General features: G+C 40.5%; 1 protein-coding gene across 2 annotated transcripts in view; it reads left to right on the top strand.

Annotated features, from left to right (window-relative positions):
* LOC139758437 (uncharacterized) overlaps nt 1–23,925 on the top strand; it is a 247,495-nt gene that overhangs the window by 214,057 nt on the left and 9,513 nt on the right. For both annotated transcript variants that reach the window (XM_071679843.1, XM_071679842.1), the window contains one exon: nt 6,225–7,051. In XM_071679843.1, the coding sequence (XP_071535944.1) occupies nt 6,237–7,051 (815 nt within the window). In that variant the 5' untranslated portion in view covers nt 6,225–6,236. The remainder of the gene's footprint in view (nt 1–6,224; nt 7,052–23,925) is intronic.

Here is a 23,925-nt window from a genome sequence, read left to right on the forward strand (position 1 = left end):
TTACCTCTTCTCTGTTTACCAAACCTTTTTCCTTGACCCTCTCACTTTACACACCACCTCGACCAAAACATCCCATGTCTGCCACTTTATCATCAAACACATTCAACAAACCCTCAAAATACTCACTCCATCTCCTCACTTCACCACTACAGGTTATTACCTCCCCATTAGCCCCCTTCAAAAATATTCCCATTTGTTTTCTTGTCTTATGCACTTTATTTACCTCCTTCCAAATCATCTTTTTATTCTCCCTAAAATTTAATGATACTCTCTCACCCCAACTCTCATTTGCCCTCTTTTTCACCTCTTGCACCTTTCTCTTGACCTCTTTCCTCTTTTATACATCTCTCACTCCTTCGCACTACTTCCCTGCAAAACTCGTCCAAACGCCTCTCTTTGCTCTTTCACTAATGATCTTACTTCTTCATCCCACCACTCACTACCCTTGCTAATCTGCCCACCTACTGCATTTATCATGCCACAAGCATCTTTTGTGCAAGCCATCACTGCTTACCTAAATACATCCCATTCCTCCCCCACTCCCCTTACATCATTTGCTCTCACCTTTTTCCATTCTGCACTCAATCTCTCCTGGTACTTCCTCACACAAGTCTCCTTTCCAAGCTCACTTACTCTCATGACTCTCTTCACACCTAAGGTGAGTAATGTGGCAATTGAGGGTATTATCAGTGTACATGGGGTGTTCAGTGTTGTAAATAGAAATGGTGAAGAGCTTGTAGATTTGTGTGCTGAAAATGGACTGGTGATTGGGAATACCTTGTTTAAGAGATATATATATATAAGTATACATATGTTAGTAGGAGAGATGGCCCGAGAGCATTATTGGATTACGTGTTAATTGATAGGAGCGTGAAAGAGAGACTTTTGGATGTTAATGTGCTGAGAGGGGCAACTGAAGGGACGTCTGATCATTATCTTGTGTAGGTGAAGATTTGTTGAGTTTTTCAGAAAAGAAGAGTGATTTGGAACGATGAGGTATACTGGGGTCAACATGCTGTCAATGGATTGGACCAGGGAGTGTGAAGCATTTGTGGTAAACCGTGGAAAGTTTTGTGGGGTCTGGATGTGGAGGGGAGCTGTGGTTTCGGTGCATTACACATGACAGCTAGAGACTGAGTGTGGACGAATGTGGCCTTTGTTGTCTTTTCCTAGCGCTACCTTGCGTGCGTACTTGGGGAGGGGGGGTTCCATTTCATGTGTGGTGGGGTGGCAACAGGAATGGATGAAGGCAGCAAGTATGAATGTGTATATATGTATATGTTTGTGTATGTATACGTTGAAGTATATAGGTATGTATATGTGCGTGTGTGGGCGTTTACGTATATACATGTGTATGTGGGTGGGTTGGGCCATTCTTTCATCTGTTTCTTTGCGCTGCCTCGCTAACGTGGGAGACAGCGACTAAGTGTAATAGATAAATAAATAAAAATATATATATTTATTGTAATTAATCGCTGTTTCCCTTGTCAGCAAGGTAGTGCCAGGAAACAGACGAAGAATGGCCCATCTATTCATATGCTTATATATATACATAAATGCCCATACAAGCACATTTTTTTTTTTTTTTTTTTTCAAACTATTCGCCATTTCCCGCGTTAGTGAGGTAGCGTTAAGAACAGAGGACTGGGCCATTGAGGGAATATCCTCACCTGGCCCCCTTCTCTGTTCCTTCTTTTGGAAAATTAAAAAAAAAATATCTCAGTGCACTTATATGTAGAAGGTCCTCTAAAGCTATGTCAAAATGATTGGACACCAGGTAAATGGCTTTGGATGCAAATATGGGTTTTAAGGCTAGTGCGGATGATGGGCTTGGGTGGGGTATAGTTATGGTTGGGGGAGCACATGTGAATGTGGTAGGTTTTTAGTTACATGTGGAGCATGACATGACCTTCCATGGTGTCGTGGTTGGCGTTGCTTACCGTGGATTGTGCTCAGACCTGCATAAGTATGAGTCCTAATCAGGGCAGTCAGCTCACAGCCAACCATGCTGTTCATTCTCCCCTCATTTAGCTTTGGCCCTGACTAGGGCATGCAATTTCTACTAATGCCATCTCACCTATCATAAAAAAAGAAATGCAATAGATGTTCAAGTACATATGATACAACACAGGTAGAAATGGTGGGGCTAGGTGATGGAGCATCAGTGCATGTGACTGGATACAAGAACAGGTAGTGGAACATAGTTGCATATGATCATATACAGGGACTGATAATGAGTCGTGTAAGCAACTTCAGCTGGTGGAGTATGCATGTAATGAGTACAGACAGTGATGGTGGAGCATGGTTATATGTGGTGGTTATATAGTTATAGGTAATGAAGCATGGTTACATGTGGCTGGCGACAGATAAAGGTGGTGAAGCATGGTTACATTTGTTTGGGTGCAGGTACAGGAGGCAGAGAAAATGTATATATGCTTTCTGCATCAGTTTGTTTGTTCAGTTTACCCACTGCTCTTATACTATAAAAGTACTTCACATTTTCTTTAACAAGATTCTTTATTTTTCTTTATTAACTTTACGTTAATGTCCTCTGGTTGCTATATTCCTACATCTCTCAAAGAGTGGTTCACTGTCTTCACCGTCAATTTGAGTTTAATACATAAGTTTGTGATTAAGTATTCCATCACTCTCCTCTTTTCCAAGCTTGGCAGATCTAAAGCCTCTAATCTTTCCCTGTAACTCAGCTATCTTAATTCCGGTGCCATCTTTTTTGCCATCCTCTAGACATTCTCTTTAGCTCCTTGTGCTTCTTTAGGTACCTTGACTGAACTTGAGAAGAATATTCTAGTTATGACCTTATGAGGGATATGAACAGCTTGCTAAATACTTCCTTATGCATATACTAAAGTGCTATGCTGATATTTGAAACTTGGTTTGTCTCCATAATTTTTCTCCCGCAGTGGGACTCTAGCAACAGGTTAGGGATAATGCCAACTCCCAAGTCCTTTATGAACATGGAATCATGTTGCTTATTTGCTGCAAGATAATTATTGTATTAAGGTCTTTTTTCAATTTGTCCCATCCACTTTTTTTTGTTGAGTATAGGAGCAAGTGATGGAGCATGGTTATGCTTGGTTGGCTATAGGTGTAGGTGGTGAAGGGTAATTACATTTGTTTAAGTGCAAATACAAGTGATGGAACATGTGTAGATGTAGTTGGAAGCAAGGACTGGATATTGTAGCATGGATATATGTGGTCAAGTTCAAGGACAGGTGAGATGTGGACATGCTGACACAGTTGGAAAAGTATGCATGGGCACATGTGGTGGGTGTGAATGCACATGTAGTTGAACATAGTTATATTTAGATGTGCAGGTGTATGTGACAGAACATAGATAAGATAAGGGATTGGTGCATATGCTGTAGGTTTTGGTGTAATTGTTGGGTGTCTGCGTATGGGTGAAGCATGAGAACATGTGGTGGGGCATGGGTACAAATGATGGAATGTGGGTACATGTGGTTAGTGTACAAACTCATGTACTAAAGCATGGGTACATATGCTGGGTACTCAGATATAGGCAGAGGGTGTCCTATTACAGATGATGATGCATGAGAAGCTTTGGGTGCTCATGAGTAGTTGGCACAGAAAAGGTACAGCTATTGGAACATGGATATGTAGTTTTGGTGAATGCACTGATATGCTTATTAAGGTTCAAGTGTGCATGGTGAGTGTGAATGAAAATATCAAGGTAACAGAAGGTTAAAGACCCTTAATGTACGTTAGGATTTGTTTTGTCATTATGTTTACATTGCCTTTTTTGATTGGTATTGACAAAAAGTATATCCAAGATTTAGTAATCAATATACTTTCTTAACAAGCAAGAGGACCAAGGTCAAATTATTAGGTAGGGTGCCCTGTTTGCTTTATCAAAATAGTTTTTTACTCATACATGCTTGCCATATCCTGCATGAGTAAGGTAGCATCAAGAACAGATGACAGCCTTACAGGGGAAAAAAATCTTCACTTAGCCTCTTGTTCAGTTTTTTCTTTTGGAGAGTAATACAGGAAGAGAAGATTTCTAACCACTTGCTCCTGCCCTTTTTAGTCACCTTCTACTACATACAGGGAATACATGGGTAGTATTCTTTCTCCCCTATCCCCAGGGATAAATAGTTACTTAGTGAAAAGATGATTGGTGGAAGGAGGACTTTAAAATGAGATGATGGTGTGACAACTCATAGCATGTCATGGGTAAGCAAAATTGCTCCATCCCTTGCAGATTTAATGTGTGACAATAAAATCATTTTATGGATGTGATAGCAGTCATGGGTACCTTGCTCCAAACATGGTGGTGGGGAGTAGCTGTAGGTGATGTATAATTAAGATAGCAATAATTTTTCTTTTGTGTTGCTTTTTACTTTACTGGTATAATGTTCACCTACTTCAGCACTATCCATGGAGACTTTAAGATTGTTATGCCAGTCTCCTCACACCATCACTCAGATCTTGGTAATTTTCAAATGGTAAAAGAGTGGCAAATTAACCCTTTGACTGCAGCAGTCCTAATATCCACTATGCATTTTGTGTTCCAGATATTGTTGAATATACTAAAAAGAATCCATAAATTTGTTATTACAGATGACTGAAAAAATGTTTTAAATAGATGAACTTACATCTCAAAACTCAAGTTAGTGAAATTATTTACATGGTAAACATCTTTAACATATGCTGTTCTGCTGCCAGGCACATGAGGTATGCCAGGAGTACTGTCAGGCATACATAGTGAAATGTGTGGTATTTTTGGAAGTGTTTTATCATAAGAAAAATATGATTACTGAGGATTTTCATCACAGATACCTATTATTTTGTAAGAGAGTCATAACTTCCCATAACTGCAAGGGTGCAGATCTCATACAGGCCTCCATGACATCTCTTCACAGCCTAAACTTTGCTGCATGAAAAAAAGATATGGTTGTAGTGTCTGTTAAATATGCTGGGGATGCCCCTACTAACTTTATTAGCTGTATATTTTGCCTCAAAGCAAAGATGGGTATTTTCAAGAATTTTTGTCAAATATGCCTATTGCAGTAAACATAATAAGATATAGACACACACGACCTGACCTCAAGGAACGGATTAACCCTTAAACCCCAGATGAATTGAAGAAAGTTGCTCTGAAAATGGACAAAAAATAAGGTCTTCAAATTTTTTGTTAACCACTGTAAGATGAAAGAAATACATCACTTCTGTGGCTTTGGTACAATGCTAAAGTTAATGTATCAAGGCCTTGGCAACGGTTGGTGGATAAAGGGAGATGGGAGGTTTGGGTAGATCACGGGCTGGAAGAAACACATGGAGATGTAAAGGATATATAAAAACAAGTAAGCCATGAGATAACCCTAAAAATAATGCATAATTTCCCTGGTAGAGGCTGTGGGTGAAGGGCTAGAAGGGTAAGTTTCATGACTTACATGTACTGAATGACACTTTTGTAGTCCTTATGGTCACTATCTACACATACTTATACAAATAAATACATTTATCTATTTTCATACGTCTAGCATTTCCCACATTAGTGAGTTAGCACCAGGAACAGATGAATAAATTACATATATGATTGCCCCAGGGCCCTGTTTCCAGGCTGCAGTTCCAAGGCTACACTACTTCTATTGGCAGGGAAATCATTGATTTCTTTGGAATAAGAAGTCATTTGATGAGACTGTACATCTGATAATATTGCCACACTAAAGTTAACTTTTCACTCATATTGTAACCTCATGCAGGTAGAGTCCAGTAACACCCTTATACACATTTATTTATACATAAACACCTACACTTCAGAACTACTTCCTGAGTGGTAGCCTCTGTAATAAGAACCTGTTGTGATAAAGAGACATATAGCAGCCATATAAATGTTAAGATTATGGTGGATTGTTTAAGATAAGCTTGTCAAAACTCACAACACCTGCTCTGTAAGTCTTCATAGAAAAATCATGGCATTTAATGGTTAATAATCATGGTCCAACACATGTTTGAGAGTACTGAGCTAGGCTAGGTGACTAGATGGTCATATTTTTTTGTTTCTCCTTTCCTTATATGATTGGTTGAGCTAGACTCCCAACATCTTTGTCAGAGGTCTGATTGTATAAGGTCTTACAGTATATTAGATGATTACAAATAATCATGTGTTAGGTAGAAGTATTCAGGAAAAAATGAGATTTTAATTTTTGATTTTGCAATTAATGGGTAATTCTTTTTCACAGATGTGAGATAGCATGTCAAAGGACGCATACTACCAGTTCGAGCAGCCACGTGGTAAAACGGTTGAAGGTCTTAGCCTTCCCTCCTTCCCCACAACAACCTATTGGTACGATGCCCATTCTTCTGTAGGCAGCTCTTTCTATCCCAGCAGTGAAACCCCAGGGACACCTCCTTACAAGGGCCAGCAGCATGATGCCAAATTAACAGAGACTGAAAGGGAACCTCTAGAATGGTGGACAGATGGTTTATGCTTGGGCAATCAACAAAGAAATTTTGATGCCCAATACTGGGGAGGACATCCAACTGAACGAGGATATGTATCATCAAATAATCATGCAAATACAGGGTCAGAATTTATTTCATCTGGGCAGCCATTAGTACTGCAGAACTGTGATGCTAGTGATGGCCAGGAGGGCTACAGCAGTCCAGAATTCATGGGTACACTTGGAATTCTGAGACATGATCAGGATGAACATTCATTGTATGGTGAGTCTGTCAGTAGCCAGGAATTTTCTCCAGCTAGCAGCAACAATGATACCACAGTTAATATTAAAAAACATAGCCCAGAGCCACTAACAGCTGCAGATGAACATAAAAGGAGTCAAAAACGACAGAAAAAGGAGGCAAAAGAGAAAGCAAAAGAAGAAAAACGATGTGGAGTGTGTGGAGACACAGCAAGAAGCATGCACTTTGGAGGAATGGCTTGTGATTCTTGTAAAGCCTTCTTCAGACGATCAGTGCAGAGTGGTGCCTACAAAAGTTTTCAGTGTCCTGATAACAAAACCTGCCCTATTTCTAAGCAAAACCGTAAAGTCTGTCAGTATTGCAGGTAAGTTATTGAAGCCTATTTTTAGTTAATGAAGACAGTTTTCAAAAACATGATTTAATGGTAATGCATGCCAAAAGTAATCAGCATGATCTCAAAACCTGAGTTAAATTCCAGGTAGTAAGTGGCTGGCATATTTTGTTTATAAACTGCTAGGGCACCTATTTTTCTGGGAAATGAATAACATTGAACAATAATCAGAAACTTGTAGAATCACAGTGGGTATAATGCAACATGATGGCTGAGAACCTTTGCACCTAAATTACAAGAACTGATGGGTTGATATCTTACTTTTTGCTTTTTTACTGTATTAGTATCCATCATATTTGACTGATAGTTTCTAAATTTCAAAGTGATTTCAAAGTAAGGCCTTAAAGAAAAGTAAATCAGCAAATTTTTATGAGGACAGAAGTCTGCTGGTAGACCAGCAAAAACTGAAGAATATAGTTCGGAAAATATCAGAAGTTTAGGAATTTTTAGAATAACCACAAAAAATCTGATTCAGGTCACCAAAATCCTGTGTATTTAAGCTTGTAGTTGGATATGTAGAAAAAAAAACATGACAAAAGCTGTGTGTGTTCAGGAATCCAACTCTCCACTGGGGTAGTTGTTTTAACTGCAGTTCATTTACAGCTTGGAAGAAAATCATATCAGTTATATTTGAAATGAAAGATATTAATCATAAGAAGTGGAACAACAGTATTAAGATAGACAAAATAGAAAAAAAGATACCTCAGACTTACTTAATGATGGAGTTACTTTCCCGGAAAACCTGTCACTAAGCAATCTGTCATTATGTGAGCATAGGGGGCTACATTATTGTGAAAAAATTTGCCACATCTATATTAGAAATACAAAATGTTCATGAAACAACTTTGCTTAAAAGGTGTAGTCAGACTTTCAAATTCTCTGTGCTTGAGATTGCTTGATGTCATGAATATATATGCACACATATTTATTTTGCTTTGTCGCTGTCTCCCGCATTAGCGAGGTAGCGCAAGGAAACAGATGAAAGAAAGGCCCAACCCACCCACATACACATGTATATACATACACGTCCACACACGCAAATACTCATACCTATACATCTCAATGTATTCATATATATACACACACAGACATATACACATATACACATGTACATAATTCATACTGTCTGCCTTAATTCATTCCCATCACCACCCCGTCACACACGAAAATAACAACCCCCTCCCCCCAAATGTGCGCGAGGTAGCGCTAGGAAAAGACAACAAAGGCCACTTTCGTTCACATTCAGTCTCTAGCTGTCATGTAATAATGCACCGAAACCACAGCTCCCTTTTCACATCCAGGCCCCACAGAACCTACCATGGTTTGCCCCAGACACTTCACATGCCCTGGTTCAATCCATTGACAGCATGTCGACCCCGGTATACCACATCGTTCCAGTTCACTCTATTCCTTGCACACCTTTCACCCTCCTGCATGTTCAGGCCCCGATCACTCAAAATCTTTTTCACTCCATCTTTCCACCTCCAATTTGGTCTCCCACTTCTTGTTCCCTCCACCTCTGACACGTATATCCTCTTGGTCAATCTTTCCTCACTCATTCTCTTCATGTGACCAAACCATTTCAACACACCCTCTTCTGCTCTCTCAACCACACTCTTTTTATTACCACACATCTCTCTTACCCTATTGTTACTTAATCGATCAAACCACCTCACACCACATATTGTCCTCAAACATCTCATTTCCAGCACATCCACCCTCCTCCGCACAACTCTATCCATAGCCCATGCCTCGCAACCATATAACATTGTTGGAACCACTATTCCTTCAAACATACCCATTTTTGCTTTCCGAGATAATGTTCTCGATTTCCACACATTCTTCAACGCTCCCAGAACTTTTGCCCCCTTCCCCATCCTATGATTCACTTCCACTTCCATGGTTCCATCCGCTGCCAAATCCACTCCCAGATATCTAAAACACTTTACTTCCTCCAGTTTTTTTCCGTTCAAACTTACCTCCCTATTGACTTGTCCCTCAACCCTACTGTACCTTGCTCTTATTAACATTTACTCTCAGCTTTCTTCTTTCATACACTTTACCAAACTCAGTCACCAGCTTCTGCAGTTTCTCACACGAATCAGCCACCAGCGCTGTATCATCAGCGAGCAACTACTGACTCACTTCCCAAGCTCTCTCATCCACAACAGACTGCATACTTGCCCCTCTTTCCAAAAACTCGTGCATTCACCTCCCTAACAACCCCATCCATAAACAAATTAAACAACCATGGAGACATCACACACCCCTGCCTCAAACCTACATTCACTGAGAACCTATCACTTTCCTCTCTTCCTACACGTACACATGCCTTACATCCTTGATAGAAACTTTCCACTGCTTCTAACAACTTGCCTCCTACACCATATATTCGTAATACCTTCCACAGAGCACCTCTATCAACTCTATCATATGCCTTCTCTAGATCCATAAATGCTACATACAAATCCATTTGCTTTTCTAAGTATTTCTCACATACATTCTTCAAACAAACACATGCACTCTTAATACTTTATAATATGTAAATACAACTTCAGTAGTGAACATACATTCATAATTTAGTCAAATATGAAAGAAAGGCAATATTTTCCATTGGGTCGAACTCCTTGATTTTGCATCAGTAACCTGATAAATTTTTTGAAGAGTGAGGCTGGTCAGTCATTTATAGGTCATCTAGGGACATAGAAAGGATATCAGGTGGCAATTAATGCATGGGATATTTTAAAGTGAAAGTCACCTTTGTTTGAATCAAAGCAGGCAAAGGAATATTACATCACCCTTTGGTTCTTAGATTAATTTTGGGCTGGTTCCCCAGGTGTAAGTCATCCAACAAAAAAATTAAATTATTCTTTATTTATGATTCTTTGAATATGAGATATATTTTTAAATTTGGCATGATGAGACCTCCTTAAATTCATTTTTTTTTTTTTTAAACTATTCGCCATTTCCTGCGTTAGCGAGGTAGCATTAAGAACAGAGGACTGGGCCTTTTTTGGAATATCCTCACCTGGCCCCCTCTGTTCCTTCTTTTGGAAAAAAAAAAAGAGAGGGGAGGATTTCCAGCCCCCCGCTCCCTCCCCTTTTAGTCACCTTCTACGACACGCAGGGAATACGTGGGAAGTATTCTTAATCCCCTATCCCCAGGGATAATTCATACTAGATAGAAAAAATTGTTACAAAAAGTCCAAAAAATGTGAAAAATTTTTTACCCTCTCAACTGACCCAACTATGTCAACAAACATCTAAACTCATTTTCTATAATGATAAAAAAAGGAAAACTAACATGCATTATACAATACCACTATCTGTATAACAAGTGAAGGATCTTTGAAGAATGACAATTTGGGGGGATTAATTAAAGCTGTTATTTTGTTGTGGTTTTTACCTTGAACCTACTGTTTAGTGTAATTATGATAATGACAGTACAAAATATAATATTATTTTTATAGAGTTACTTAAATCTTAATCTGATAAAAATTTGGCTAATGTATAAAACTTGAAATCTGATACCCCTAGCTACTTATCAGGTTTTTCCCATAAGTAAAATGCAGTCTAAATATGGGAGGTTCTGGTTTTGGTTATTCTCAGTCTCAAGCCATTTGTGTACAAGAACTAATGTAGCTGTATTTGTTGATAGAATTGGGTCATGTGTTTCCACCTCCTCATCACCCAGTTGTACTTCTGACACATCATAGTTATCAGTGTCATTAAACTCACTCCCAATCTCAGATGGTACCAAAATGGCTACAATATCTGCATCAGTCGCAGCCCTCATCTTCTTACCACTCATGATTACTGTGGGTAAAATATAACTTTTTCCAACTCAAATACGAAAGTAAAAGCACTGTTTAGCATCTTATTCTCTAACTTCATGCCTTTATTAAGAAGAAATGGATAAAAGAATATTAGTATTGAGTATTCCTGGGATATTATACGGGAGGGTATTGATTGAGAGGGTAAAGGCATGTACAGAGCATCAAACTGGGGAAGAGCAGGGTGGTTTCAGAAGTGGTAGAGGATGCGAGGATCAGGTGTTTGCTTTGAAGAATGTATGTGAGAAATACTTAGAAAAACAGATGGATGTGTATGTAGCATTTATGGATCTGGAGAAGGCATATAATAGGGTTGATAGAGATGCTTTGAGGAAGGTCTTAAGAGTATATGGTGTGGAAGGTAAGTTGCTAGAAGCATTGAAAAGTTTTTATCAAGGATGTAAGGTATGTGTACAAGTAGGAAGAGAGGAAAGTAATTGGTTCCCAGTCAGCGTCGGTTTATGGCAGGGGTGCATGACGTCTTCATGGTTGTTTAATTTGTTTATTGATGGGGTGGTTAGGGAGGTGAATGCAAGAATTTTGGAGAGAGGGGCAAGTATGCAGTCAGTTGTGATTGAGAGGGCTTGGGAAGTGAATCAGTTGCTGTTCTGATGATGCAGCGCTGTTGGCTGATTTGGGTGAGAAACTGCAGAAGTTGGTGACTGAGTTTGGTACAGTGTGTGAAAGAAGAAAGCTGAGAGTAAATGTGAATAACAGCAAGGTTATTAGGTTCAGTAGGGTTGAGGGACAAGTTAATTGAGAGGTAAGTTTGAATGGAGAAAAACTGGAGGAAGTAAATTGTTTTAGATATCTGGGAGTGGATTTAGCAGCGGATGGAACCATGGAAGCAGAAGTGAGTCACAGGGTGGAGGCGGGGGCGAAGGTTCAGGGAGCATTGAAGAATGCGTGGAAGGTGAGAACGTTATCTTGGAAAGCAAAAATGGGTATGTTTGAAGGAATAGTGGCATGGGCTATAGATAGGGTTGTGCAGAGGAGGGTGGATGTGTTGTAAATGAAATGTTTGAGGACAATATGTGGTGTAAGGTGGTTTGATCTAGTAAGTAATGAAAGGGTAAGAGAGATTTTTTTTTTTTTTTTTTTTTTTTTCAAACTATTCGCCATTTCCCACATTAGCGAGGTAGCGTTAAGAACAGAGGACTGGGCCTTGAAGGAATACCCTCACCCGGCCCAATTCTCTGTTCCTTCTTTTGGAAAAAAAAAAAAAAAAATGAGAGGGAAGGATTTCCAGCCCCCCGCTCCCTCCCCTTTTAGTCGCCTTTTACGACACGCAGGGAATACGTGGGAAGTATTCTTTCTCCCCTATCCCCAGGTAATAAAAAGAGTGTGATTGAGAGAGCAGAAGAGGGTGTGTTGAAATGGTTTGGTCACATGGAGAGAATGAGTGAGGATATATGAGTCAAAGGTAGAGGGAATGAGGAGAAGCGGGAGACCAAATTGGAGGTGGAAGGATGAAGTGAAAAAGATTTTAAGCGATTGGGGCCTGAACATACAGGAGGGTGAAAGGCGTGCAAGGAATGGAGTGAATTGGAATGATGTGGTATACCATGGTCTATGTGCTGTCAATTGATTGAACTAGGGCTTGTGAAGCATCTGTGGTAAACCAAGGAAAGGTTTGTGGGGCCTGGATGTGGAAAGGGAGCTGTGGTTTCAGTGCATTACACATGACAGCTAGAGACTGAGTGTAAATGAATGTGGCATTTTTATCTTTTCCTAGCGCTACCTCATGGGGGGGATGCTGTTTTATGTGTGGCAGGGTGGTGATGGAAATGGATGAAGGCAGCAAGTATGAATATTATTTTATTTATTTATTATGCTTTGTCGCTGTCTCCCGCGTTTACGAGGTAGTGCAAAGAAACAGACGAAAGAAATGGCCCAACCCACCCCATACACATGTATATACACACACGTCCACACACGCAAATATACATACCTATACATCTCAATGTACCATATATATACACACACAGACATATACAATATACCATGCACACAATTCACACTGTCTGCCTTTGCCTTTATTCATTCCCATCGCCACCTCGCCACACATGGAATACCATCCCCCTCCCCCCTCATGTGTGCGGGGTAGCGCTAGGAAAAGACAACAAATGCCTCTTCGTTCACATTCAGTCTCTAGCTGTCATGCAATAATGCCCGAAACCACAGCTCCCTTTCCACATCCAGGCCCCACAGAACCTTCCATGGTTTGCCCCAGACACTTCACATGCCCTGGTTCAATCCATTGACAGCATGTCGACCCCGGTATACCACATCGTTCCAATTCACTCTATTCCTTGCACACCTTTCACCCTCCTGCATGTTCAGGCCCTGATCACTCAAAATCTTTTTCACTCCATCTTTCCACCTCCGATTTGGTCTCCCACTTCTTGTTCCCTCCACCTCTGACACGTATATCCTCTTGGTCAATCTTTCCTCACTCATTCTCTTCATGTGACCAAACCATTTCAACACACCCTCTTCTGCTCTCTCAACCACACTCTTTTTATTACCACACATCTCTCTTACCCTATTGTTACTTAATCGATCAAACCACCTCACACCACATATTGTCCTCAAACATCTCATTTCCAGCACATCCACCCTCCTCCGCACAACTCTATCCATAGCCCATGCCTCGCAACCATATAACATTGTTGGAACCACTATTCCTTCAAACATACCCATTTTTGCTTTCCGAGATAATGTTCTCGATTTCCACACATTCTTCAACGCTCCCAGAACTTTTGCCCCCTTCCCCATCCTATGATTCACTTCCACTTCCATGGTTCCATCCGCTGCCAAATCCACTCCCAGATATCTAAAACACTTTACTTCCTCCAGTTTTTTTCCGTTCAAACTTACCTCCCTATTGACTTGTCCCTCAACCCTACTGTACCTTGCTCTTATTAACATTTACTCTCAGCTTTCTTCTTTCATACACTTTACCAAACTCAGTCACCAGCTTCTGCAGTTTCTCACACGAATCAGCCACCAGCGCTGTATCATCAGCGAGCAACTACTGACTCACTTCCCAAGCTCTCTCATCCACAACAGACTGCATACTTGCCCCTCTTTCCAAAAACTCGTGCATTCACCTCCCTAACAACCCCATCCATAAACAAATTAAACAACCATGGAGACATCACACACCCCTGCCTCAAACCTACATTCACTGAGAACCTATCACTTTCCTCTCTTCCTACACGTACACATGCCTTACATCCTTGATAGAAACTTTCCACTGCTTCTAACAACTTGCCTCCTACACCATATATTCGTAATACCTTCCACAGAGCACCTCTATCAACTCTATCATATGCCTTCTCTAGATCCATAAATGCTACATACAAATCCATTTGCTTTTCTAAGTATTTCTCACATACATTCTTCAAACAAACACATGCACTCTTAATACTTTATAATATGTAAATACAACTTCAGTAGTGAACATACATTCATAATTTAGTCAAATATGAAAGAAAGGCAATATTTTCCATTGGGTCGAACTCCTTGATTTTGCATCAGTAACCTGATAAATTTTTTGAAGAGTGAGGCTGGTCAGTCATTTATAGGTCATCTAGGGACATAGAAAGGATATCAGGTGGCAATTAATGCATGGGATATTTTAAAGTGAAAGTCACCTTTGTTTGAATCAAAGCAGGCAAAGGAATATTACATCACCCTTTGGTTCTTAGATTAATTTTGGGCTGGTTCCCCAGGTGTAAGTCATCCAACAAAAAAATTAAATTATTCTTTATTTATGATTCTTTGAATATGAGATATATTTTTAAATTTGGCATGATGAGACCTCCTTAAATTCATTTTTTTTTTTTTTAACTATTCGCCATTTCCCGCGTTAGCGAGGTAGCATTAAGAACAGAGGACTGGGCCTTTTTTGGAATATCCTCACCTGGCCCCCTCTGTTCCTTCTTTTGGAAAAAAAAAAAAGAGAGGGGAGGATTTCCAGCCCCCCGCTCCCTCCCCTTTTAGTCGCCTTCTACGACACGCAGGGAATACGTGGGAAGTATTCTTAATCCCCTATCCCCAGGGATAATTCATACTAGATAGAAAAAAATTGTTACAAAAAGTCCAAAAAATGTGAAAAATTTTTTACCCTCTCAACTGACCCAACTATGTCAACAAACATCTAAACTCATTTTCTATAATGATAAAAAAAGGAAAACTAACATGCATTATACAATACCACTATCTGTATAACAAGTGAAGGATCTTTGAAGAATGACAATTTGGGGGGATTAATTAAAGCTGTTATTTTGTTGTGGTTTTTACCTTGAACCTACTGTTTAGTGTAATTATGATAATGACAGTACAAAATATAATATTATTTTTATAGAGTTACTTAAATCTTAATCTGATAAAAATTTGGCTAATGTATAAAACTTGAAATCTGATACCCCTAGCTACTTATCAGGTTTTTCCCATAAGTAAAATGCAGTCTAAATATGGGAGGTTCTGGTTTTGGTTATTCTCAGTCTCAAGCCATTTGTGTACAAGAACTAATGTAGCTGTATTTGTTGATAGAATTGGGTCATGTGTTTCCACCTCCTCATCACCCAGTTGTACTTCTGACACATCATAGTTATCAGTGTCATTAAACTCACTCCCAATCTCAGATGGTACCAAAATGGCTACAATATCTGCATCAGTCGCAGCCCTCATCTTCTTACCACTCATGATTACTGTGGGTAAAATATAACTTTTTCCAACTCAAATACGAAAGTAAAAGCACTGTTTAGCATCTTATTCTCTAACTTCATGCCTTTATTAAGAAGAAATGGATAAAAGAATATTAGTATTGAGTATTCCTGGGATATTATACGGGAGGGTATTGATTGAGAGGGTAAAGGCATGTACAGAGCATCAAACTGGGGAAGAGCAGGGTGGTTTCAGAAGTGGTAGAGAATGCGAGGATCAGGTGTTTGCTTTGAAGAATGTATGTGAGAAATACTTAGAAAAACAGATGGATGTGTATGTAGCATTTATGGATCTGGAGAAGGCATATAATAGGGTTGATAGAGATGCTTTGAGGAAGGTCTTAAGAGTATATGGTGTGGAAGGTAAGTTGCTAGAAGCATTGAAAAGTTTTTATCAAGGATGTAAGGTATGTGTACAAGTAGGAAGAGAGGAAAGTAATTGGTTCCCAGTCAGCGTCGGTTTATGGCAGGGGTGCATGACGTCTTTATGGTTGTTTAATTTGTTTATTGATGGGGTGGTTAGGGAGGTGAATGCAAGAATTTTGGAGAGAGGGGCAAGTATGCAGTCAGTTGTGATTGAGAGGGCTTGGGAAGTGAATCAGTTGTTGTTCTGATGATGCAGCGCTGTTGGCTGATTTGGGTGAGAAACTGCAGAAGTTGGTGACTGAGTTTGGTAAAGTGTGTGAAAGAAGAAAGCTGAGAGTAAATGTGAATAACAGCAAGTAGGGTTGAGGGACAAGTTAATTGAGAGGTAAGTTTGAATGGAGAAAAACTGGAGGAAGTAAATTGTTTTAGATATCTGGGAGTGGATTTAGCAGCAGATGGAACCATGGAAGCAGAAGTGAGTCACAGGGTGGAGGCGGGGGCGAAGGTTCAGGGAGCATTGAAGAATGCGTGGAAGGTGAGAACGTTATCTTGGAAAGCAAAAATGGGTATGTTTGAAGGAATAGTGGCATGGGCTATAGATAGGGTTGTGCAGAGGAGGGTGGATGTGTTGTAAATGAAATGTTTGAGGACAATATGTGGTGTAAGGTGGTTTGATCTAGTAAGTAATGAAAGGGTAAGAGAGATTTTTTTTTTTTTTTTTTTTTCAAACTATTCGCCATTTCCCGCATTAGCGAGGTAGCGTTAAGAACAGAGGACTGGGCCTTGAAGGAATACCCTCACCTGGCCCAATTCTCTGTTCCTTCTTTTGGGGAAAAAAAAAAAAATGAGAGGGGAGGATTTCCAGCCCCCCACTCCCTCCCCTTTTAGTCGCCTTCTACGACACGCAGGGAATACGTGGGAAGTATTCTTTCTCCCCTATCCCCAGGTAATAAAAAGAGTGTGATTGAGAGAGCAGAAGAGGGTGTGTTGAAATGGTTTGGTCACATGGAGAGAATGAGTGAGGATATATGTGTCAAAGGTAGAGGGAATGAGGAGAAGCGGGAGACCAAATTGGAGGTGGAAGGATGAAGTGAAAAAGATTTTAAGCGATTGGGGCCTGAACATACAGGAGGGTGAAAGGCGTGCAAGGAATGGAGTGAATTGGAATGATGTGGTATACCGTGGTCTATGTGCTGTCAATTGATTGAACTAGGGCTTGTGAAGCATCTGTGGTAAACCAAGGAAAGGTTTGTGGGGCCTGGATGTGGAAAGGGAGCTGTGGTTTCAGTGCATTACACATGACAGCTAGAGACTGAGTGTAAATGAATGTGGCCTTTTTATCTTTTCCTAGCGCTACCTCATGGGGGGGATGCTGTTTTATGTGTGGCAGGGTGGTGATGGAAATGGATGAAGGCAGCAAGTATGAATATTATTTTATTTATTTATTATGCTTTGTCGCTGTCTCCCGCGTTTATGAGGTAGTGCAAAGAAACAGACGAAAGAAATGGCCCAACCCACCCCCATACACATGTATATACACACACGTCCACACACGCAAATATACATACCTATACATCTCAATGTACACATATATATACACACACAGACATATACATATATACCCATGCACACAATTCACACTGTCTGCCTTTTGCCTTTATTCATTCCCATCGCCACCTCGCCACACATGGAATACCATCCCCCTCCCCCCTCATGTGTGCGGGGTAGCGCTAGGAAAAGACAACAAATGCCTCATTCGTTCACACTCAGTCTCTAGCTGTCATGCAATAATGCCCGAAACCACAGCTCCCTTTCCACATCCAGGCCCCACAGAACTTTCCATGGTTTACCCCAGACGCTTCACATGCCCTGGTTCAATCCACAGACAGCACGTCAACCCTGGTATACCACATCGATCCAATTCACTCTATTCCTTGCCCGCCTTTCACCCTCCTGCATGTTCAGGCCCCGATCACTCAAAATCTTTTTCATTCCATCTTTCCACCTCCAATTTGGTCTCCCACTTCTCCTCATTCCCTCCACCTCCGACACATATATCCTCTTGGTCAATCTTTCCTCACTCATTCTCTCCATGTGCTCAAACCATTTCAAAACACCCTCTTCTGCTCTCTCAACCACGCTCTTTTTATTTCCACACATCTCTCTTACCCTTACATTACTTACTCGATCAAACCACCTCACACCACACATTGTCCTCAAACATCTCATTTCCAGCACATCCACCCTCCTGCGCACAACTCTATCCATAGCCCACGCCTCGCAACCATATAACATTGTTGGAACCACTATTCCTTCAAACATACCCATTTTTGCTTTCCGAGATAATGTTCTCGACTTCCACACATTCTTCAAGGCTCCCAGGATTTTCGCCCCCTCCCCCACCCTATGATTCACTTCCGCTTCCATGGTTCCATCCGCTGCCAGATCCACTCCCAGATATCTAAAACACCTTACTTCCTCCAGTCTTTCTCCATTCAAACTTACCTCCCAATTGACTTGACCCTCAACCCTACTGTACCTAATAACCTTGCTCTTATTCACATTTACTCTTAACTTTCTTCTTTCACACACTTTACCAAACTCAGTTACCAGCTTCTGCAGTTTCTCACATGAATCAGCCACCAGCGCTGTATCATCAGCGAACAACAACTGACTCACTTCCCAAGCTCTCTCATCCACAACAGACTTCATTTTTGCCCCTCTTTCCAAAACTCTTGCATTCACCTACCTAACAACCCCATCCATAAACAAATTAAACAACCATGGAGACATCACACACCCCTGCCACAAACCTACATTCACTGAGAACCAATCACTTTCCTCTCTTCCTACACATACACATGCCTTACATCCTCGATAAAAACTTTTCACTGCTTCTAACAACTTGCCACCCACACCATATAATCTTAATAACTTCCACAGAGCATCTCTATCAACTCTATCATATGCCTTCTCCACATCCATAAATGCTACATACAAATCCATTTGCTTTTCTAAGTATTTCTCACATACATTCTTCAAAGCAAACACCTGATCCACACATCCTCTACCACTTCTGAAACCACACTGCTCTTCCCCAATCTGATGCTCTGTACATGCCTTCACCCTCTCAATCAATACCCTCCATATAATTTACCAGGAATACTCAACAAACTTATACCTCTGTAATTTGAGCACTCACTCTTATCCCCTTTGCCTTTGTACAACGGCACTATGCACACATTCCGCCAATCCTCAGGCACCTCACCATGAGTCATACATACATTAAATAACCTTACCAACCAGTCAACAATACAGTCACCCCCTTTTTTAATAAATTCCACTGCAATACCATCCAAACCTGCTGCCTTGCCGGCTTTCATCTTCCGCAAAGCTTTTACTACCTCTTCTCTGTTTACCAAATCATTTTCCCCAACCCTCTCACTTTGCACACCACCTCGACCAAAACACCCTATATCTGCCACTCTATCATCAAACACATTCAACAAACCTTCAAAATACTCACTCAATCTCCTTCTCACATCACCACTACTTGTTATCACCTCCCCATTAGCGCCCTTCACTGAAGTTCCCATTTGCTCCCTTGTCTTATGCACTTTATTTACCTCCTTCCAGAACATCTTTTTATTCTCCCTAAAATTTAATGATACTCTCTCACCCCAACTCTCATTTGCCCTCTTTTTCACCTCTTACACCTTTCTCTTGACCTCCTGTCTCTTTCCTTTATACATCTCCCACTCAATTGCATTTTTTCCCTGCAAAAATCGTCCAAATGCCTCTCTCTTCTCTTTCACTAATAATCTTACTTCTTCATCCCACCACTCACTACCCTTTCTAATCAACCCACCTCCCACGCTTCTCATGCCACTAGCATCTTTTGCGCAATCCATCACTGATTCTCTAAATATATCCCATTCCTCCCCCACTCCCCTTACTTCCATTGTTCTCACCTTTTTCCCTCTTCACCCCAACATTCACTCTTCTTTTCTGAAAACCCATGCAAATCTTCACCTTAGCCTCCACAAGATAATGATCAGACATCCCTCCAGTTGCACCTCTCAGCACATTTACATCCAAAAGTCTCTCTTTCGCGCGCCTGTCAATTAACACGTAATCCAATAACGCTCTCTGGCCATCTCTCCTACTTACATATGTGTACTTATGTATATCTCGCTTTTTAAACCAGGTATTCCCAATCACCAGTCCTTTTTCAGCACATAAATCTACAAGCTCTTCACCATTTCCATTTACAACACTGAACACCCCATGTATACCAATTATTCCCTCAACTGCCACATTACTCACCTTTGCATTCAAATCACCCATCACTATAACCCGATCGTGTGCATCAAAACCACTAACACTCTCATTCAGCTGCTCCCAAAACACTTGCCTCTCATGATCTTTCTTCTCATGCCCAGGTGCATATGCACCAATAATCACCCATCTCTCTCCATCAACTTTCAGTTTTACTCATATTAATCGAGAATTTACTTTCTTACATACTATCACATACTCCCACAACTCCTGTTTCAGGAGTACTGCTACTCCTTCCCTTGCTCTTGTCCTCTCACTAACCCCTGACTTTACTCCCAAGACATTCCCAAACCACTCTTCCCCTTTACCCTTGAGCTTCGTTTCACTCAGAGCCAAAACATCCAGGTTCCTTTCCTCAAACATACTACCTATCTCTCCTTTTTTCACATCTTGGTTACATCCACACACATTTAGACACCCCAACCTGAGTCTACGAGGAGGATGAGCACTCCCTGCGTGACTCCTTCTGTTTTCCATTTTTTAGAAAGTTAAAAAATACAAGGAGGGGAGGACTTCTGGCACCCCGCTCCCGTCCTCTCTAGTCGCTTTCTATGACACGTGAGGAATGCGTGGGAAGTATTCTTTCACCCCTATCCCCAGGGATAATATATATATATATATATATATATATATATATATATATATATATATATATATATATATATATATATATATATATACACACACACATACACACATATACACACATACACACATATACACACACATATATATATATATATATATATACATATGAAAAATGTAAGAAATAATTTAGAAAACTGAAACTTCTATCTTGAAATGAAATTAAAAAAAAAAAAATGAATGTCACATTATGGTTCAACCTCTGGCCATGGAAAAGGGAAATGTATAATTTATTTACACAAACGTCAATAGTAGTTTTCATCAATTTAACCACTGTATCATACTGCCTGGTCCACTTCTCTTATCATGAAACTGGAATATTGGCTTATGATGTTTCTCAGTTGTCTTCATTACACAAAGTACAGCCATATCTTGGATACATGAGGGTAGGTAGTTGGTCATCCGCCATAATAAAGCCTTGACAGACCAAAAGTTTATCTAGACCTCAACTTTTCCAGTACATTCATGAAAAACACCTTTTTGCTTTCTATCTCTATCACTTTGAAAAATGCTCCCTTTGTTCACATTTCAATGAAAGAATAAGCTACAATGTCTAAGCTACATTCTTTTCCAGTTTCACTATTTTCTTGTCAGAGCACCAGAGCATGAATATGTACGTGTATATATGTTTATGTCTGTGGATGTATATGTATGTTTATGTTGAAATATATAGGTATGTATATGTGCATGTGTGGGCATTTATGTGTATGTGTATGTGGGTGGGTTGGGCCATTCTTCATCTGTTTCCTTGCGCTACCTCGCTAACGTGGGAGACAGCAATTAAGTATGATAGATGAATTAATAGTAGTTGACATATAAATCAGTATTATCACACTCAACATTCAAAAAGAATTAAAAACACAAGTTTAATGGCTATTTACGGTTATTACTCAGCTGATCAAGAATAATCAAATATTATATACTGTGTTGCTTACTTATTGCAGCTCTACAAAACGTCTGGCCTATATATGCCCATAAGAGGGCAAATGAGAGTTGGGGTGAGAGACTATCAGTAAATTTTAGGGAGAATAAAAAGATGTTCTGGAAGGAGGTAAATAGGGTGCGTAAGACAAGGGAGCAAATGGGAACTTCAGTGAAGGGCGTAAATGGGGAGGTGATAACAAGTAGTGGTGATGTGAGAAGGAGATGGAATGAGTATTTTGAAGGTTTGTTGAATGTGTCTGATGACAGAGTGGCAGATATAGGGTGTTTTGGTCGAGGTGGTGTGCAAAGTGAGAGGGTTAGGGAAAATGATTTGGTAAACAGAGAAGAGGTAGTAAAAGCTTTGCGGAAGATGAAAGCCGGCAAGGCAGCAGGATTGGATGGTATTGCAGTGGAATTTATTAAAAAAGGGGGTGACTGTATTGTTGACTGGTTGGTAAGGTTATTTAATGTATGTATGACTCATGGTGAGGTGCCTGAGGATTGGCGGAATGCGTGCATAGTGCCATTGTACAAAGGCAAAGGGGATAAGAGTGAGTGCTCAAATTACAGAGGTATAAGTTTGTTGAGTATTCCTGGTAAATTATATGGGAGGGTATTGATTGAGAGGGTGAAGGCATGTACAGAGCATCAGATTGGGGAAGAGCAGTGCGGTTTCAGAAGTGGTAGAGGATGTGTGGATCAGGTGTTTGCTTTGAAGAATGTATGTGAGAAATACTTAGAAAAGCAAATGGATTTGTATGTAGCATTTATGGATCTGGAGAAGGCATATGATAGAGTTGATAGAGATGCTCTGTGGAAGGTATTAAGAATATATGGTGTGGGAGGCAAGTTGTTAGAAGCAGTGAAAAGTTTTTATCGAGGATGTAAGGCATGTGTACGTGTAGGAAGAGAGGAAAGTGATTGGTTCTCAGTGAATGTAGGTTTGCGGCAGGGGTGTGTGATGTCTCCATGGTTGTTTAATTTGTTTATGGATGGGGTTGTTAGGGAGGTAAATGCAAGAGTCCTGGAAAGAGGGGCAAGTATGAAGTCTGTTGGGGATGAGAGAGCTTGGGAAGTGAGTCAGTTGTTGTTCGCTGATGATACAGCGCTGGTGGCTGATTCATGTGAGAAACTGCAGAAGCTGGTGACTGAGTTTGGTAAAGTGTGTGGAAGAAGAAAGTTAAGAGTAAATGTGAATAAGAGCAAGGTTATTAGGTACAGTAGGGTTGAGGGTCAAGTCAATTGGGAGGTGAGTTTGAATGGAGAAAAACTGGAGGAAGTGAAGTGTTTTAGATATCTGGGAGTGGATCTGTCAGCGGATGGAACCATGGAAGCGGAAGTGGATCATAGGGTGGGGGAGGGGGCGAAAATTTTGGGAGCCTTGAAAAATGTGTGGAAGTCGAGAACATTATCTCGGAAAGCAAAAATGGGTATGTTTGAAGGAATAGTGGTTCCAACAATGCTGTATGGTTGCGAGACGTGGGCTATGGATAGAGTTGTGCGCAGGAGGATGGATGTGCTGGAAATGAGATGTTTGAGGACAATGTGTGGTGTGAGGTGGTTTGATCGAGTAAGTAACGTAAGGGTAAGAGAGATGTGTGGAAATAAAAAGAGCGTGGTTGAGAGAGCAGAAGAGGGTGTTTTGAAATGGTTTGGGCACATGGAGAGAATGAGTGAGGAAAGATTGACCAAGAGGATATATGTGTCGGAGGTGGAGGGAACGAGGAGAAGAGGGAGACCAAATTGGAGGTGGAAAGATGGAGTGAAAAAGATTTTGTGTGATCGGGGCCTGAACATGCAGGAGGGTGAAAGGAGGGCAAGGAATAGAGTGAATTGGAGCGATGTGGTATACAGGGGTTGACGTGCTGTCAGTGGATTGAATCAAGGCATGTGAAGCGTCTGGGGTAAACCATGGAAAGCTGTGTAGGTATGTTTATTTGCGTGTGTGGACGTGTGTATGTACATGTGTATGGGGGGGGGAGTTGGGCCATTTCTTTCGTCTGTTTCC

This window comes from Panulirus ornatus, chromosome 30 (assembly GCF_036320965.1).
Source record: "Panulirus ornatus isolate Po-2019 chromosome 30, ASM3632096v1, whole genome shotgun sequence".
In the NCBI taxonomy this organism is placed as follows: domain Eukaryota; kingdom Metazoa; phylum Arthropoda; class Malacostraca; order Decapoda; family Palinuridae; genus Panulirus; species Panulirus ornatus.